At 42.1% G+C, this 19,430-nt stretch overlaps 1 protein-coding gene across 1 annotated transcript in view; it reads right to left on the reverse strand.

Annotated features, from left to right (window-relative positions):
• Nucleotides 1-7,525: 7,525 nt before the first annotated feature.
• The window catches only part of NPS (neuropeptide S), a 53,659-nt gene continuing 41,754 nt past the window's right edge, over nucleotides 7,526-19,430 (reverse strand). Inside the window, exons 2-3 of the mRNA XM_070589598.1 lie at nucleotides 11,235-11,338; nucleotides 7,526-8,259 (exon numbers count right to left, since the gene is read on the reverse strand). Coding sequence (XP_070445699.1) covers nucleotides 8,080-8,259; nucleotides 11,235-11,338 — 284 coding nt within the window. The 3' untranslated portion in view covers nucleotides 7,526-8,079. The remainder of the gene's footprint in view (nucleotides 8,260-11,234; nucleotides 11,339-19,430) is intronic.

Here is a 19,430-nt window from a genome sequence, read left to right on the forward strand (position 1 = left end):
CATTCACAGACATGGAAAGCTATCCATGCATATCGCTGAAGTGAAAAAACAGATTTCAGAATGAGAATTGTGTGATCACATTTATATAAAAATGTATGTGTGTGTGTGTGCACACGCATGTGCATGCTCCCTTCCACGTCACACAGCTACCTGAAAACGTTGAGAGTGTTGACCTCTGGGTAGTGAGATTAGGGTTCTATTTTTGTTTCCCTGTTCCTTCTTTGCTTAAATTTTCTAAATGTCTGATTTTTAAATTCATAGTAAGATAAATGAATAAAAGTATCTTTATTTAAAAAAAAAACACCTTAAAAAGTTCGTGGCAACAGATTTTTGACTTCCGACCAGTATTGTAGAGCCCCTGTGAAGTTTTTCTTGAGCCGTGCCACCTTGGCTTTGTCAGTGTTGTGGAAATAAATAGACCACCCAAATGAGAACGAACAGGCTGTTTGTTCAGAACTGCCACGGCAAGGGGCTGAGCCACCATCGCTTGTATTTGGCAGAGACTCAAAGGCAGGCAGAGGGGCAGGAAATCTTTATAGTGGAAAAAGGGAAGGCTTTAGCTGTGCCCTGACTGGAGGTTGTCGGTGTGGGGGAGCCGGGGGCAGGCTAATTAGTAGTGGGGCAAGCTATGTGACTGGTTTGGGAGCATTTTTGGCTTTCTCTGCTGGTTCTAAGTTGGAAGTGGAGCATGAAAACAGAGAAATTGGAAGGCATTGATCAAGTCCTGACCGTTCTGGGCCAGTTGCTGCAGATTCACTTCCTGGGCTGGTTGCTGCAAAGGTACGGGTCTGCATTGTCGTATATGATCTGACCATCGCTTGTCTGTGTATTCTGTCTCTCGATGTACTTCAATTAATCTACCATATTGGCCGCAATCATTTCTAAAGAAGATAGAAATTTTCTCTCAGGACTCAGCCATACCAGCATCTATATTAGCTTAGCATGTATTTGAAATAACATCCAATCTATATTTCCATCATCAACAAATAATATCTGCCTCCAATTCTTCACCATCTCAATTTGTAAGTGTGAGTTATCCACCCAGTTTATATGCGATGTTAAACTGGGATGTGCGTAACTTCTGCTGCACCTGGCCGCCATTCACGGAGCACTCACAAGATCGAGCACTGTCTTAGGTGCATAACATGAATTGTTTCACTTCTGTCTCACTACGGCTCCATTGCAATGCCACTATGGGTTCCGTTTTACAGAAAAGGGAACTGAGGCTTGGACAAGTCCGGGATCATGTCCACAGTCACAGAACTTGTTAAGTGGAATGCTGGCTGAGCTCACATGTGTCTAAATCCAAAGGCTGTGCTTATAAATCTCAAGCAATATGAGACCCCTCAGAACTGCCATAGCCACATACCCAGCTTGGGTTACAAAAGCCCAGAGGAGCCTGGAGAGAGAACATAATGCACCAATTCTGAGCTGCAGATCTTGTTTGTTAAAGGCTATAAAAGAACCTTAACCCATAATTCTTTTATGTACCTGGAGGGTTTCCATCATGGTGGCAGGAAGCAGGATTCTAGCTAATGTCATCCTTTGGCAGTGACCATAATTCACTTTGATAATTATTAACCTGCTTGCCCAAGGATGCAAGAAGTCCTATCATGGACAGGAGGATAAGAGTTACAAACCTCCTGTAGGCTGTCTTCTCCAGTAAAACTTTTAGCAATTTCACTGCTGTAGAAGGAAATACACTATCTCTGCGTTATTTACAGAAAAGCTACTTTCAATATCACGTCAGTGTTTACCAAGTGCATAGGCAGCTCCTTTATAATTTCAGAATTTTCTGTTTGAACTGAATCCAGTCATTTTCTAATTGCTTCCTTGTTCTCTCCTGTGAGAACACATTTCACCATGGGAAACACATCTTGGATATTTCAAATACATCTTCATTTCCTTTCACCGTGTCCTTTTTGCCTTTTTATTTATTTTCTACCCTGTCTCTCTTATAATCCAGCTGCAGCCAGCTCTTTTTAACCAGCCTGTGCTGCTCAAAAACTCCCGAACACTCTCGGAAGATGGTAGCTTTCTTAGTCTAAGGGTTTGAGGAGGTGGGGAAGCACTCCATCTGTGGAGCCAGACCACCTGGGTTCCCATATTGGCTTCACTGCTTACAAGCTATGTGACCTCGGGCAGGTTACTTAACCTCTCTGCTCCTAATGCCTTATCTGTAAAATGGGGCTAACAACAGCACCTACCTTAGAGGTATTTTACTGTATTTTTAAGGTAGTTACAGAAATTGACCAAGCTCATACGTGCACACTCTTCAACCAGGGCCTGGGATGAAAGAGAACTCCAATAGCTTAACTTTCACTATGTGTTTAAGCCTTAAAATCAATCTAAGCCTCTGCTCCAAGGTTGTTCTACAGCACATGGGGGTGCAGGCCGGCCACTTGAGGGGAGAAGAAGCTTGTCTGACGTGCATAAACCCACTGATAAGGCACCGCACCGACTCTGCCTTGCAGGTGTTGCTCACATAGTACCGGTCATATCTCATGTGCATCCTACTCCTTCTTAGGGCTCCAGTCTAGACAGATGCTGATCTCCCACAGCCAAGGCAGTCACCCATAACTTTTGTGTCAACCAGACTCTAAAATGGCCCCTGATCCCACCTCCTGGTGTTCACACTCTTGTGTAAGCCCCTCCCCATGACTGCAGGCAGGGCCTGTAAACTTGCTTTTAGCCAATAAAATATGACAAAAGTGACAGGCTGTCACTTTTGTGGTAAGTCACATAAAATTGCAGTGTCCATTTGATGGAAGATTCTCCCCTTTGCCGGCGTTGATGAAGCTGCCAGTCATGGAGGGGAGCCCAAGTGGCAAAGAGCTGGTGGCAGCCTCTGGAAACTGAAGACAGTCTCCTGCCAACAGCCAGCAAGAAACTGAGGCACTCAGGCCTCAGCCACAGAGATCTGAATTCTGCCAACAATTACGTGAGCTTGGAAGTGGACCTTTCCCCTGTTGAGTCTTCAGATGTGGCCACAGCCCTGGATGACCCCTGTATGGCAGTCTCGTGAGGACCCAGTTATGTCTGGACACTTGACCTTCAGAAGATGACAAATACGTGTTGTTTTAAACCACTGAGTTTCTGGTAATTTGTCACGTGGAAAACTGATACATCAGGGTTCTCCAGGGAAACAGAACCAACAGGATGTACGTGGAGAGAGAGAGAAAGAGAGAGAGAGAGAGAGATTATAAGCAATTGGCCCACACAATGATGAAGGCTGCGATGTCCAGACCCAGGAGAGTCACCAGGATAGTTCCAGTGTGAGTCTGAGAGCAGAAGACCGATGGCACAGCTCAAACACCGTGAGGCAGAGAGAGAGAATTCTGTTTTACTTAGCCTTTCATTTTATTCAGGCCTTCAGTGGACTGGATGAGGCCCACCCACATCTGGGAGGGCAACCTGCTTTACTCAGTCAGCCATTTTAAATGCTAATTTCCTCCAGAAACGCACTCACAGACACACTCAGAATAATGTTTAACAAAATATCCAGGTACCCCATGGCCCAGTGAAGTTGACACAGAAAATTCACCACCACGTACACCTTCTCTGATTTCTTATTTCCTTTTCTTCCATTCATTGCCTGATATCATGCTGTGGGCAGTTGGATGTCACAGGTCATGGGGCACCTTCTCTGGAGTCAGGCAGACCTGCCATTTACCAGGTATTTGACCATGATCTCCCATGAGAAAATCACTAGATCTGTGTAAGCTTCAGTTTCCTGGTCTGTCCGTGGAGATAACAACATCCCATCGGCTCTCCCGGGCTGCAGAGGGAGTAAATGGGACTCTGTCCAGGAAGCACTCACTACGAAGTCCCAAAGCAGGTAGGTGGGAGCCTGGTTACCAGTGCAGAGGAGGCTGCTTGTAACCGCATATTGAGTCCCACTTAGCAGCCATCTCTTCAGGTTTGATTTTTTGTAAGTTTTCTCCACCTAGGGCATTAGCCCTTGCTGGGCAGAGGTCAGCCAGGAAGGAGTCAGCCTAAGGTCCAGGCTCAGTTCCAGCCCACACCGTGGAAGGTGGAACTTTGGGGCAGAAGGCTCAACAGCTGGCCAATGCCTGCAGGACCCTATCTGCCTCTTTGTTAGTCCACGGAGAGGTGTGCTTGGGCCTGCGTGGTTGGATCCATCACGGCTTGTGCCCCTCAGAGAGAGATCCCACAAACTGGCTCACTTTTTATAGGGCAAATAGGAGAATGGGTTTGTTAGCCAGGGAGAAACAGACTGGCTGGGTTGTCAGCTGCTCAGGAAAGCTGCATACCCCGGCTGGGGGGCAGTTGAAAGTTGCACAGCACACGCAAAGTGGAGAAGGCAGGGTCACAGAGCTCATGCCCGCCAGCCCAGAGGGAGCTGTCAGGCCACCCAGAAAACAATCTTCCCTCCACAGAGGAGAAGTAAAGAACAGTCTTCCATCGACAGAGAAGCCGGCCTCTACCCTTCCCAAAGGGGTCCGCGTGAGTATTAGCAGAGAGGGAGTCCAGACAGGGAGAGGCAGAAAAGAGCCTCCTGCAGGTTTCTTTCTTGCTGTTGTTTGATGGGCCAAAAAGAGAAGAAAATATTGAGTGTAGAAATGGGACTTTGATGTCAAATTGCTGTATTCTGGCTCTAACTATATGTGGGGAATGAAATCCAATTGTTTTCAAATTTTCCTTCCCTAAAATGTTGCTCCTTCATGTGACTGCTCAAAAATGCACGAGGCGGAGTGGAGTGGAAATTTTGTAGCAGACACCCTTGTTTGTTTTTTAATGTTTCTGCATTAGAAATAAATCGCCAACCGAAAGAAAATGAGATGGGCGTCCCAAAAATTCAAGTGAGTTGAAATCTTAATTCTTGTATTTCTTTGCGTGGGCTGTCCACCCACAAATTTGCACGCTCATGGTCCCCCTCCCTCAACATTTGGGATGCTTCTATGGAAATTTCAGTAAATGTTGGTGAGAACAAAATGTCCCTCATTCTTAGAGGAAAGAGAATCCAGTGAAATAGAATTTCACCTTTAAGACAAGTTTTAGTTGATGGAACAGGAATCTGATCTCTCATGCAAGTTTCCTCAGCATCTGGGAGACTGACAGCTCTCCCTACCCAGGTCCTTGCCCAACCAGGGCCTCCAGCTCACAGTTTAATTATTTCCCAGGGCAGAATTGTGAAACAGGCAAGGAAGGAAAGGAATCTGAGTTCCTGGGTGTCAATCATAGAATGAATTATTGCTACTATTATTGAGACCTACTATGGATACATTTTATTTCTCATTCTTACAAATTTGTGAATGCTAAAAGATATATTTGATAATGTCACTTCTCTTCTCGAAACTCTCCAGGGGCTTCCAGTGTCATTCAGAGGAAAAGCAAAAGTTCTGACAAGACCCTACAGAAACCGCATACCTGTCTGGTCCCATCTCCTTCCACCTACTCACTGTTCACTCCACTCTAGGAATTTTGGAACTCTTACTATCATTCTCAGCAACGCCTTCCCTGACAACAGTATCCGAAATGACACCCCTACTCCTGCCCCTCAGCACCCCCTCTCCCCTTCCTTGCTCTTTCTCCTTCACTTACCACCATCTAACTTATACAATCTTGTTTTCTCCAACCCTTCTCCCCCTCCAATAAGAGATCAATGAGAGCAGGAATTTGCTCTCCACTACCGCATTCCCATGCCTAGAACACTCTCCCTGGAATATAGTAGGAGCTTGATAAATATCTGTCAAGTGACTGACTTGACCAATGCATGAACAATGAACAATCCTGTAAAGTAAGTAGTATTAGCCCCATTTCATAGGTGATAAAACTTGGGTTCAAGGAGATTCTAGAAGCTTGAGCAAAGTCGTGCAACTGAGTAACCCTGGCCCTGGGATCCAAGCACTGTCTGTGTGGCCAGGGTTCTTTGGCATCCTGTCAAAGCTCCCCTACCCCCCAGGTCCTGCTGTGTGATCACCTTCTCCACACCAGCATTCTCTCACCCAGGGGCCCATGGTCTTTTCTTTCCCTTCCAGTAAAATCTCTGCAGATAAGAAGTGAAACTTAATCAAGCTAAGGTAGCGTTGACCAAAATTAACTTGCAATGCCGCTCGTCCCTCAGGTTGCTTGCATTCTGAGGGCTTCCCAAGCCTTACCCGAGGCAACTGGCTCTAAAGGTAAGCTTCAGGTCACCAACATCTTGTGACCCTCTCATCACCACCCCTATTATCCCAGGCCACTCTCCATGCAGCCTTGGGAGCCGGCAGGCTTGTTCAGGACCCTGCCAAAACTGGTGTCAGTGGCTGAATGCGATCTACTGGCCATTCAGTGCTACACTATCTTAGGGTTCACTTTCCCCAAAGGTTTATGGGGCCATCCTTTGGTCACCTCTCTAGTGACACTATCCAAACAGGACTTGGGAGTGTTTTTCATCCAAAACACTTTATTCCTAAAACCTCAGCAAGAGGTACAATTTATCCTCAGAAAGCAAATTTCTCTGCCTGCCAGCTTTTCCTCTGCTACAATTTTGAGAGCGCAAATACTTTTTCGAAGGCCTTTTTCCCCCTGAGGTTAGAACGATATTTTAGATCTGGAAATGGGAAGAGAATTTTTCCCATTATGTTTTTGGTGTTTTATTATTCTAACCAATCCATATAAATGCAAATAGAAAATTAGGAAGATTTCCCTGCAATAACAATCTTTTCTCTTCCCTGCACAACATACCCGATTGACACCACACTCACCATGAGCCTATCAATGCAGTGACTGTTTTTCAACTTTGCAGGAGTAAATAACACCTATCGGGCTATCTATTTAGCTTCTCCGCCAATAATGCTAGGCGGAGAAAAAATACCAGTTTCCCCAACAATCTTCTGTCAGATTTTCCACAGTTTATTGGAAGCACTTTACATCTCACCCGTTAGGTCTCATGGTGCTGCAGAGCCTGTGAGCAGGCAGGAAGTCGCTAAGGGATGACTTCCTTTGCTGCCGTTCCAGATGCTCCGAGAAGAATTTTGCCTTGGAGTGGAAAGTGAGGAGAGTGGAGCTGCCACTGGCAGGTTGGTTAGATTTCTAAAGCTGCCGCCATAGGAACAAAGGCTGGGACCACAGGGACAGAAAGCAAAAGCCTACAGGGTCCCTAGTCCTAAAGTGCATTAGGACTTTGTCTGCACACACACAGCCAAGTGGAAAACATAATGACTTTCTTGGTTAGAATGCCCTTGTGTGTTGCAAAATCGAACGTGCACATACACATTTATTAAAGCTGTGCTTTTGAAATAATAACACGTCAACCAATGTTGCATTATCCTTTTTAGAAAAGTAATGTCAAGAGTTTCAGTGGTGGGGATGCCGGGTCTTTCCTGCAGGAGAGGGAGTGGCGCGTTAATCACACAGCTTTGGGGAACTGGCTCACAGAGGACCTCCCACACACACCCTGGGCAACCAGCAGTCTCTCTGTTGTCATTATCGTTAGTGGCAGTATTTCTGGGTTTTAAGATTTAAAAAAAGACAACAAATTTCCAAGACAAAACAACAATCCATGTCTAAGTATATTTGATGAAAAGGGGGATAAGTGTTACATCCAGAGGGCCCTGGTAATGAGTGTTTCTGGTATCAACTGATTGATCAAGGAAAGTACAGTTGTATCATAAATCTTAACATTGGTTAATTTCACAAGACTCTCTTAGAAACTGAAATAGCACATCCCCAAAGAATTGGCCCTGCTAAGTCATTTCAGAAAACCATATTTAAAAGAAAAAAATTCAATATTATGATATTACAGTATTACAGGCAGGAAAAAATCATACCATTGTCATTACAGTAAAAATGCTCACACTTTCTGGCCAATTTAAGATCAAAGTGAACGTGTCCATCCCTACTCAGGACAGTTACTAGTTGATCACCTAAATAGTTTATTCTCTTACAGCGGGAGTTTGAGACAGGTTTACATTTTTTTTAAACTCAGTTTACTCTGTACAAGCCAGGAGAGAAAAGATATTTAAGAGTTGAGAGCATACCAATACTTAATGATAAAGATATAAGTGACTTTTAGCACATTAGTCACACTCTACAAAGTTTGAGATTAATTCCCAGAGTTCTTTGCACACTCATTCATGATTTTGCTCTTTGAAAGGAAGTTTTTTTCATCCCTGTGCCAACTCCATTGCGAAAGGACCTTTTCATAAACGTCTTCTCCAAAATTGGCTTTAGAAAATCTAGTCCCTCGCTCCTGTCCATCCTGGCTGGGCAGCTGTTCAGCAGGATGAGAAAGTAATCAGATTTTCCAGACACCTGGCAATTCAGATGGAAGAGGGAGAGAATACAGCTTTAGGGTTAAATGTTTACTTCAATAGTAACAATTTTCCAAATCTTATGGCAATAAGTCCAATATATCCAATCTTTTAAGAGGAAAATTTTTCTAAAACACAATATATAATTTATCCAAATACAAAATACTATTTGGAGCTATCTACCCTTCTGTGTAATTTTCGCACTACTTATGTAATTGCTGCTATTCAGTAGTTTCATCATCCACTGTATAGAGTTATCCTCTCCCTATTACTTTATAAAGAATCTTTCAAGTGACACCAATTAGTCCTGGGAATAGTTTTTTAAATTCACTAAGAAAAACAAGCCCTGATAACCAAACTTCAGGTTTCAGTTGGAACCACTTTCCCTCTGGGCCTGTCCTGGGCCATTTGCCAAGTTTCTCCATAAGGACGTCTTTCTACTTGAACATCAGCATCTTCATCTTTTGACTTTGGTTCCGTTCCTCATCAGTGGCTCAAAGGCCTGGATAATGTAGAATAGTGGAGAGGGCACTTAGTCATGAAAGAATCTTAGAATCTTAGGGCTCTGGAATCTTAGTGCTCAAACTGGCCATTGAGAAGATGCAGTTCCATCCCATACTTTGTAGACGCAGTAATCACATACAAGAGCAGAGGGCTATGTCCCAAGGAAGAGGGCTGCTAAGTCCCAGAGGCCGACCTGACCCAGAGGTTGGGTAAAAATGTCAACACTTGTCACATGTCCTCTCCTTCCCGGTTTCAGAAGAAGCACAACAAGGACAAGGCACAACTGCAAATGTCTTCAGTAACAAGAGCAAAGATTTATCAATGATCTTTGTGCTACGTGCTTCATATGCATCATCTCATTTTATCCCCTCAAAAAGCTCTAAGAAGTAAGTGCTGTTATCTCTTCAATTATAATTTCCTTCAAATGAGGAAATTAAATGGCTTGTAGATGAGGCAGGAACTTAAGTTGAGGCCTCTGACTCCGAGGACATGTTTTTCGACAATACTAGAGCTATAAGAGGAAAAGGGGGCTGACGTCTTTCATTGTAAATAGAGAACATACTACAAAGTAAAAATGATACATTTGCCTCTCCTAGCGCAGGAAAACCACTTTGGTTTGGGGTTACTTCGGGAGTTGAAATGGAGTCGGAATGCATACAGTGCTCCCTGGGATTCTTCCCCCACGACCAGGGGGCTTATTGAAGGATCCAGCAGTCAGAGCTCCCAGGCAAAGCACCCCCACTGGCCTCTTGGAAAAAAGATGGGTGTTTGTTGAGTTTTGCTTTTTGGATCTGGGAATAGTCAAAAAGGGTTTCAGAAATATTGGTTGTGGGAAAACCAACCAAAAACACTTATTTGCACACCCACTATGTGTTTATCCCTGTGCTAACAGAGGAAACCTAAGCGTGATATAATGCCATCTATTTTAAATCCCCAGGAAAGAAAGGCCTATGAGTCACTTCAGAAAGGGAAGCATTCCAGTTCTTTCCAGAAATACTCAAGATGCCATCCTTATATTGCAAAAGAAATGCATCGGTTCTAGTTATGAGATCCCCGAAAACATCCCTAAAAAGATACCGATGTCCTCTGCTGATCATTGAAGGGAGCCCTTGGCAGAGCAGACTCGTTAATGGAATAATATGGTGTATTTGCCTGGTTGATGGACTTTATGAAGTTCTCAACAAATATTACCGAAGCCTATATGTCATTTGTCTACATAATCATTCACCCTAAACAGTCAAATTGGTACCACTACTACATGATGGGGTTATAATGAGAATGAAATTGTCATATGCAGAAATAGAAATATGGAAAATGCAGTGAAGGAAGAAATATTTCATTTATGGACAAGCAGATTTCATAAGTACATTAGAAGAAAATACATTCTTAATTTAAAAAAACAAAGGCTGCATACAAATGCCTCTTTTTCAACGGAAATGTCATGAACAAACCTTTGGGGAAAGAATAGAAAGTAATTAGGAAGCCACTTGAGAAGATATACCAATTTATGGATGGTGACTCATCAACGGGATCAATGTGGTGTCTTATAGAATCAATGACTAAATTAGTGTTGAATGTTCATGAGAGTAAAACCAGAAAAAAGAAGCCAGATTAAGTAAACAAGAAATAGAAAAATGACAGATGCAAAGATTAGTGAGAAAACCAATAATATAAATAGCTAGATCATTATGTTTGGACACATATTTATTACTTAGGTATGTGGCATCTTGTTATCCTAAAAGTCATTTCATAAATTACGTTTATTTCAGTAATTACCTTGTGCCAGTTTAAGTTTTAGTGGAGCAAAGTCAAAGCACAAAACACTACCAGTGACAGAAGATACTTTAAAATTCTAGACAAATTATTGTCATAAAACAGCTGAAATATCGTGTAGGAAAAGTAATTAAAATTCCAAAGAAAGACAATCATTTTATGAATGTCTTGAACAGTTCAATAAATATGGTTAGGGGCTTAATCAATATTCTTGAATAAATACATGAATTAATATTTTATGTGATATTTTATTGAGATCTTACATTTTATCTACTTTCTTCATCTGAAAAAGTTACCATTGTTATAAAATTAGAGAATTCACAGTTTTTTGGAAAGGGGTCCGTTACATTTTTAATACAGTCTCAATGATTAAATGTTCATTTTGATTATATGTGGAATGAATAAGTCATCATGGACAACACAATTTACATGGTACATTGAAATAAATATTTTCCCATGCAGTGACCAGCTCCTAAATAATTTAGAACAAATTTTAATATGATCTAATATTACCTATTGCCACATAAATGTTTCTTTTTACTAATTTTCCTGATTCTCCTTATACTTTTTTTCATTGAAAGCTCTAATAATAAAGGAAATTACTTTTCTGCCACATCTTCCTTGAGATTATTTTGAATTTACATACTCTACAATTTTAGTTATCTAGTCAAGAATCAAAAATAGAGGCAAAACTCTTACCTTAGAAGATGGAATCGGATAAGACCAAAGCACATGCATGGTAGAAATCGACAGAACTAGAATGAGATTGAATTTTAATGAGCTGCAGAGTAGGAAAAAACAAACTCAGATTAGTCTCATCCAGGCAAGTATAAATTTAAAAAATAAACAAATTCAAAATTTTTTGGTGGAAAAATGTAATCTTTTACCTAATCATTTTGGACTTTCCAAAATCTCTGCAGATCGGTGGTTTTATTGCCAAATTCTTCACGCTTTCTGTCAGATCCTCCTTGGGTGACCCTTTTATACCAGAAAAGTTTAAGAGTAAAAATGTCATCACGTCCCATCGTATGTGACTAATTGGTCTGGCCGTGGCCTTTTGTTCTTGTTAAGCTGGAAAAGGACAATAACGTATAGACATTGTCATTGAACTACCAACGACTGACTTCATTCAAAATTTGCCATTAAAAATGTCCTTCAAAAGCATTGTCTTCTAAACTGCATCGTTGTGACATAGACGGCCAGAGGTCTCAAGACGAACCAGAAGTTTGTTTAGCTTAGAGATTAAACATTTAAGGATGACATTATTCCTTTGAATGTCTCAGACATCTTGTTTCAGAGACTAACACAAAAGGGATCCTTACGAGAATAAAGAGCATTTACCGGCAAATGCCCACAGATTATTTTTTTCGACAATAAATTTCCTTCCTTTAGGGCTTCTGAGGTTACAGCAGGGAAACACACATCACCCCCCTTTGGCACTAGTCATTCAAATTAGGGATGAGTACTCTCTCTACCCCTTTCCATGTGTATTCCCAAGTCCCAGGCTGGGACTGCCTGCCTGCCCTGGCCTCCTTTATCTCTCCAGGGCATGGAGTTTCTCCAGGAAGCCTCTGCTCTCATTGCACTTCAATGGGCATCCGCATTAATAAATTGATTCAGGAGGGCTAAGTGTGAACAGATGTTGTCGAGGTTTACAATGGAGAAAAACATCAAGGGAGGTGCTTTCTGCTTGATAACTAGTGTTTCTAAGATGGAGGCAACATTTTTTGAATGCAAAGCAGCCGAGGAAAATCCTTGCCTCCTCAAGATCAGCACATTTTGGAGGACAAAGCTGCCCTATGTCTAGGACATTTGCTGCTTATTTATCAGTGCTCCATCTCTTTCTTTTGGGAACAGCCACTCAGTATGATTCTCATGTAGTTGTCAATCACATAGTCACAGTTTCCTACCATAAGAAAACAGTTCACCTGGACTTTCAAGAGAACCCAGACCACAGGAATTAGTGCCAAGTTGAGAGCTGGGGCATGTGATCCAATACCTTTGATCATAGAATGAGAGAGAAGATGACAGCAATAATGTTTTGTTGAGTGATGAGCAATTAACTAAGTACGGTTATGTGCCATATAATGACATTTCAGTCAACGACAGACGACTATATGACAGTTGTCCCGTAAGATTAGTACCAGATAGCCTAGGTGTGTAGTAGGCTATACCATCTAGATTTGTGTAAGTACATTCTCAGATGCTGGCACAACTATGAAATCGCCTAACATTGCATTTCTCAGAACATATCCCCATTGTTAAGAGACACATGACTGCAGAACTGAGAAAGGTGCCTATTAAAATGGTAGTTTAGTAACAGTCCCTCAAAAGACTCAAGTATTCATGGAACCAGTTACTTTTGGATGTGGTGAAGGTAGCACTGAAAAGGAGGATCAATTAGAAGTTTAAGAATCCATTCAATCTCACATCCCCTCCCCACTTCCTGTGTCCAGACAACTTCTGCTTTGGCAGAGACTACAGGTTTATTCTAAGAAAAGGGTAAAGTAGAGGCCCTCCTGACTGAGGGACTCAGGCACACAGTATTAGGGCACACTTTTTTATAAACAAAGGTTGAACAAGTGTTATACTCAATGCTGAGACCCATGGATCTCCTCCTTGACACGCCTCCTGGAACACTGTTAGACAAGTCTTTGCCCTCAAGACAAATGAATGGAAGACCCTTTTCTGGAGAATCTGCCCAGCTCAAGATGAAAAACCTAGGGATCCAGACATCAGGATTCCCTGATAAAGCTGCCCAGCCAAGAGCAATTCCTTAGAGTCCAGGGTTGACAATATCCAATAACACACAAAAAAATTTTACGGACTTTTTAGTGCTCCCTCTTAAGTATACACAGAGATGTAACTGAAATGAGTAAGGAATATTTATAAAGGCAGAACCCAACAAGAACAAAGAAATAGAGACTGTATTTTATTATGAAAGATGAAGACCAAAATAAAGATGAAGAAAGAAATTTGAAGGAAATAAGAGAAAATCCAAAAGAAGAAAACTTAAAAAAATACCTAATATCCTCCAAGAAAGAAGACATTGTATCTAAAAGATAAGAAAAGAAAGCCATATAAAGGGAAACATTTAGAAGACAAAAAAAGCTCATGAAAATTAGAACTGTAAAAAAACTCAATAGAAAGATTAAAAGATAGGGTTAAATAAATCTCCTAGACCTTAGAGAAAAAAGACTAAGGGAAAAAATTAATATAATTAAAGAATAGTACTCAACCAGCACATTCAACATATAAATAACAGAATGTCTAGCAAAGGGAATAGAAAAAATGACAGGGAAGGGAATAATCAATAAAAAATTTAAAGAACATTTCCCTTAACAGAAGATTATGACTTTCGATAAGGGAAGGACTCTTCAAGTGTCCAGCACTTTGGATAAATTTGATCCGTACCAAGATACAACATCATAAAATTTCAGCAAGTTGCATCCTACCAGCTTCCAGATTACCTACAAAGATTTAGAAGTCAGAAATATTTTGGGTTTCTCAAAAATAATACTGATAGCTTAGAAGATGATGGAACAATGCCTTCAAAATTCTGGAGAAAAATAATATCCAACCTAGAATTTATTCCCAACCAAAGTATTCATTAAACACAAGATTAAAATAAACATTTTCAGATATGCAAGACCTCAAAATTGTATTCCCCACACACCGTTTCTCAGGAAGCACTTCAGGATGTGCGTCACCAAAATAAATGTATGAACCTCTAAGGAGGAAAATGTGAGATACACATAACGGGAGATAAATACAGGAGACAAAAGAAGAAAACTCCCAGCATGACAGTAAAGAGAGGGCCCCAATGAGATATGCACATCAGACCTGAAGGGCAAAAAGTCCAGGTTGGTGTGTGTTAGAAGACTCTGGGAGACACTTCTTCAAGAAGATGAAAGCCCAACAATAGCTGAATATCTTGAGAGAACTAGGCAGCTAAAGAACTTGGAGTTACATTAGCAACAAATCTATAGAAAAATACCCAAAAGTAAAAGAGAAACAAATATTCGCACCAATGAAGAGAAAGTTACATAAGAAACAGAAGTAATCACAGCTAACTACTTGACTCAGCTGGGAGTATCATTTACATAGTTATAATTATGTAATTATTGAATAATGATCTTACCAAAGGGTGATTTAACTACCCAGAGAACTAGGAGTTGGGAAGGGTGTGTTTCTGTGGTGTGGTGAATTGCCTACCTTGTATAGAGAGAATTCAAGATACAATGTTGAAAAATGAAAAATAAAAATGTATCATGTTATTTAGAGGTAAATAGAAAGATAATCAGCAAAAAGGGTTGAAATTGATGACTCTGTGAGAGGAAATTGAACAGGAGGCAGAAACTGCTATTTTCACAAAAGTGCCCTGTAGAACTATTTGATCCTTTAAATAGGGTGCATTATTAACTGTGATAAAACTAAAACTTTAAAAAATTATATCGCTACAGATTAGGTTTACCTGGAGATGCCAGGGAACATCTTTACCACTGAATAGAGAAAGCTTGCCTGGAAAGCAGGCCCACACCAGAAATGAGAGCCCGGAGATGCAGAGGGAGAGGGGAGCAAAGCAGGAAGGAGAGAGAGAAGCAGGTGACACCTGATGGCCTTGGTAAACTTTTGGATCTAACCACGCTTGAAACTAGTTCTCTCCTTTTACCCCCCCATTTATATAAGCCAAACCCCACTTTATATAAAACTAGTCATTTAACCGAAAATGCTTGACTAACACAACCTAGGCCAAATACAAAATAATGATGACCAATTTTTATCAAGTGCTTACTACACGCTGAACACTGCAACAGGTGCTTTGTATGGGTCAGTTCATTGTCTTCACCGCAATTCTAAGGAGAAGCCACTATTACGAATTCCAATCTCAGCTAAGGAGGAGACTGATTCTCATAGAGATTAAGCAACTTGCCCAAGGTCACACAGTTTGTGAAAGGCAGAGCCAGATTTTGACCCCAGTTCTATGTGACTTCAGAGATCGCACTTCAAACCAGTGTGCTTCACCACCGCTCACGAACCTAGGACATGGTTCGTCTACTCAGCACCAGAAGAGAGAGCACTTATGAAATTCAAGCTCTTTCTCCTCCATCAACCAAAACACACACACACTCTCTTCTCTCTTTTTCTTTCTCTCTCTCTCTCTCTCAGCGTAATTCTCTCTGTCTTTGAAACAGAATATTTTGTGACTCTCTTGGTACCCTTTCCGTATCCTATCACTTGAAAATTATCGGGTGTCATCGTCCCCACCCCTACCCTGGCTCACATGCCCTGGCCCTTCTGCTGGACATGACAGTGAGTTGGCTGGTTATCTCTTGTTCTCCTGCTTGTTCGGGGCAGAGCAGCCCTCTGCAATTCTAAGGCTCACGTCTCCCGTTCTGTCCTCAGAGATTCTGCAAGACAGTTGTCTGAGACGCCTTTTTTGCTGACCCTAATGGCGTCATCTGGATGCTTAACTGTATACCGCCTTTCACAATTTTCAAATGTTTCTCCTCCTTTCAAATGTTTGCATTGTCCCCTGGGCACTTCTTCTTGAGAGCTTCCCATTTCTGAGGATATTACTGGGTATATTGCTGGTGCCTGATTTGTTTGCTGAGACAAATCCACATCACTTGGAAACGGTTCAGTATGGTAGATCCAGGGGTTTGATTAAGTCTGGGAACCCTGGAGCCCCTCGAGTTCTATTGTTGGTTAGGATGGACTCCCGGGGAAATCTGAGGTCAACAGGCTCTCCAGAAGGCCCTCTTGATAACTCAGGCCTATCCTGACTTCTCTAAACCTTCCAGGTAGAAGCATTTAGACCAGGTGCTCTTGGCATGACATCCATGACATCCCAAGGAGATCCACAGCGGGGGCTTCAGACCCCTAGAATTTCCTAAAATTGTGTGTTGATTATTATGCTTCTGTGCATGTGGACATTCATCTTGGGAGAGGAAGCAAAGCTTTCATCAGATTCTCAAAGATTTCCTAATATCCATGACCAATCTCCCTGCCCCCTGAAGCTAAGAACCACTGGTCTAAACACAAACCTATAACCAGTTCCAATTATCTCAGCACAGACAAAGGCAAACAGATGGTAGTTCTTCTTTCCTCTGCCATCTGCCCTCGTGGCACTCATTTATTCATTTGTTGGAAGGCTGGACTAGCAAAAGAGTACAAAGACTTAATAGTGAGTGAGGCTGATGAGCTATTCCCGGTACATATTTGGTAAGGTAGGTTAGATCCTTGTTCAGACATATTTACTCCTTCCTCTGTCTCCCCTCCATGGACAAAGTGCACTTCCCCACCCCTTGACTTTGCAACTAGCCATGAAACTTGTTTGGGCCAATAGATCTCAGCAGACATAATGCAACAAAAGTGTGAAAAGCGCTTGCATGATTGGGCTTGTCCTCCTGCACTTCTGTTGCTGCCCTGAGAAGAACAAGCCCATGTTGGCCTGAGATCTTAGGAGAAGGATGATAGACTGCTGCACCAGAGCTGCCCCAGACACACCCAGCCTACAGCCTGACCAGCAGTCAACTCCAGACACACGTGCAAGCCCAGCTGAGGTCAGTGGATGCATCCAGCCCAGTGAGCCTAGATTAGCTATCCAGGCTTACAGACATGTGAGCAATAAAAATAATTACTAAGTCACTTTGTGTTGGAGTGTTTTGTTAAGCAGCAAGCTAGCACAGTAGCTGTTCAGTAAACATTCACTGAAGGGAATAAATCACAAAAGCCTTGAATGCGGTGTGCAGGAATCAGCCTTCCTTCTCATGTCCAGCCCTGTAATTGCTGCTGGCATGCTGTCCTTTCCTCCCCAAGCTCCAAAGAGCATCTGATAGTACCACCTGGCACCACGATTGGGGGTAGGGACCCCTCCTCCCACACTGACAATTGACCAAAGCGTGACCACCGTCATACACTGTAATCAAAATTAGAGCGTGGTAAGCCTTTTAAATCAATTTTTCAAACCCTGGATTTATCCATAGGAAAGAATGCCTTCAAAAGAAACTTCTGCTGCGTGAATCAACCACAACAAACGATGTCTAGTTTAAGAGATGTTTAGTCTACCATTTGTTCACTGGATACAAATTTTTTGGTCATCTATTATGTACTGGGCCCTGTGCTGAATGCAGGGGCCGCAAGACTGAACAAGACACCTGTATCTCTTGTCTTCACTGAGTTCTCAGCTAAGCTTCAACAGCAGGATTTGCTTTTGCATTTTGAACAGGATCCAGGCAGCAGGTGGGCAGACCCTGTGGGAGGGCAGGACTGGGGCTCTGTCATGTAAATGGCCCTGACTTCAGAGGGCATCTCAGCTTTCTTCCCAAACTGTTGATAGAGGCCGACTTCTTATGAACCAGAAGAAGACCTGTCTAATGCAAGTGTTTTTTTTTTTTTCCAACTAGGTTTTGATTGTGGGGAGGAGACAGAAGGCCAAGCACTGGATGCCTGAAAATGTGGGGTGACTTCTGGGCATATCAGGGAGGGGGAGACGGGACTGGAGTCAGGAGCCCCCAAACAACTCTACCCGGAGTGGCTCACAGAGGCTTTGCCTGGGACTGGACCACTTTTGGTGACTGTGCCTGCAGTGTGATGTCTATGACGAATATTTATGGTGCAATTAGAATCTGCGAAGACCCACTGTCAACACCTAAAGGGCAGGTTAGCTCTCTACTCAGTCTTGGAATTTAATGGACTTCTCATTGAAAGTTTACCCTCTTATTTGTCACAATGTAACTGTCTCAGAGTCACCCAAGGCCTTTTCACATATTTTCTCATGACATCAGTGTGAAAGCCAGGGAGAGAAAGAACAAATTCTTTCTGACTTTTGCTTTTCCTTGGTCAACCCTGAAGTTGAGAGACGTTTTCTGAATCATGCTTCAGAAGTTCAAGTACATCAAATCAGACGTATTTTGGCCTAAGATGATCAAAGAAGGCCTTTTCTTTTCTAATTTCCAGAGCTTCCTGTTATAACACCAGGAACTTCCCATCAGCACCAACTTTACTGCTAACTGGGCTTATCTCCTTGCTAAAACTAGGACTTGAAATTGTGTTAAAATGACTTTAGGGAAACAACTGACAAGCTGGAAGAGGTTATCAGTGCAATGTAATCTAGGATTTTGGTGTCTTAAAAAAATTCTACAATTGATTCCATTGTCCCTAATTATAATGCGCATTAAGCCCTGCATCTTTCAGCATATATGGAAAAATCAATTTAGTTTTACTGCTTCTTAATTCACACAACAGTTATATCCTCTGAATGTATAATTAAAATGCAGAATGTGGCTAAGTGCATTTTCTGGCTTTGTCCTAGGGTAGGAGAAATAAAGGGTTGTGCAGAGCTTTAATTTATTGAAATAAATCATTGCTCCATTTCATGGTTGCTCCAAAAATCCTCTGCTATAGTTTTCATATATGCATTCAGAATGGGCCCAGTGTTTAAGATCAATGTTCTATGTAAATAAAAGGCAAAGAAAATCCAGAAGGTGATAGCGGAATGTAAAAAGTGTGAGTAATTCTCCTTGTTTGTTCTAGAGCATGGTTTCACAGCGTCAGCACATTCTGGGCTGGTGACTCTTGATTGCTGGGAGCTGCCCTGTGCATTGTAGGCTGTTTGGCAACATTTCCTGGCCTCTATTCAGTAGATCTCAATAGCACCACCACCCAGCTGTGACAACTGAATCAGCAAGGGCCCACTATATGCTAGGGATGGTGTGAGGTTCTGGGATCATCAATTAGGCAACCCAAAAAGGAGTGAAGGTAGGAAGCTACGGGAACTCCACAGTCCCAGTAGGGTTGGGAGCAGCACCTAACAGAACTCGGCCTTGACTGTGAGGAGGGGCAGGAGCAGCATGTGCCCTGCCGGGACAGGGAAAAAGCCCACAGTAACGT

Source organism: Equus przewalskii, chromosome 1 (assembly GCF_037783145.1).
Source record: "Equus przewalskii isolate Varuska chromosome 1, EquPr2, whole genome shotgun sequence".
Lineage (NCBI taxonomy): Eukaryota > Metazoa > Chordata > Mammalia > Perissodactyla > Equidae > Equus > Equus przewalskii.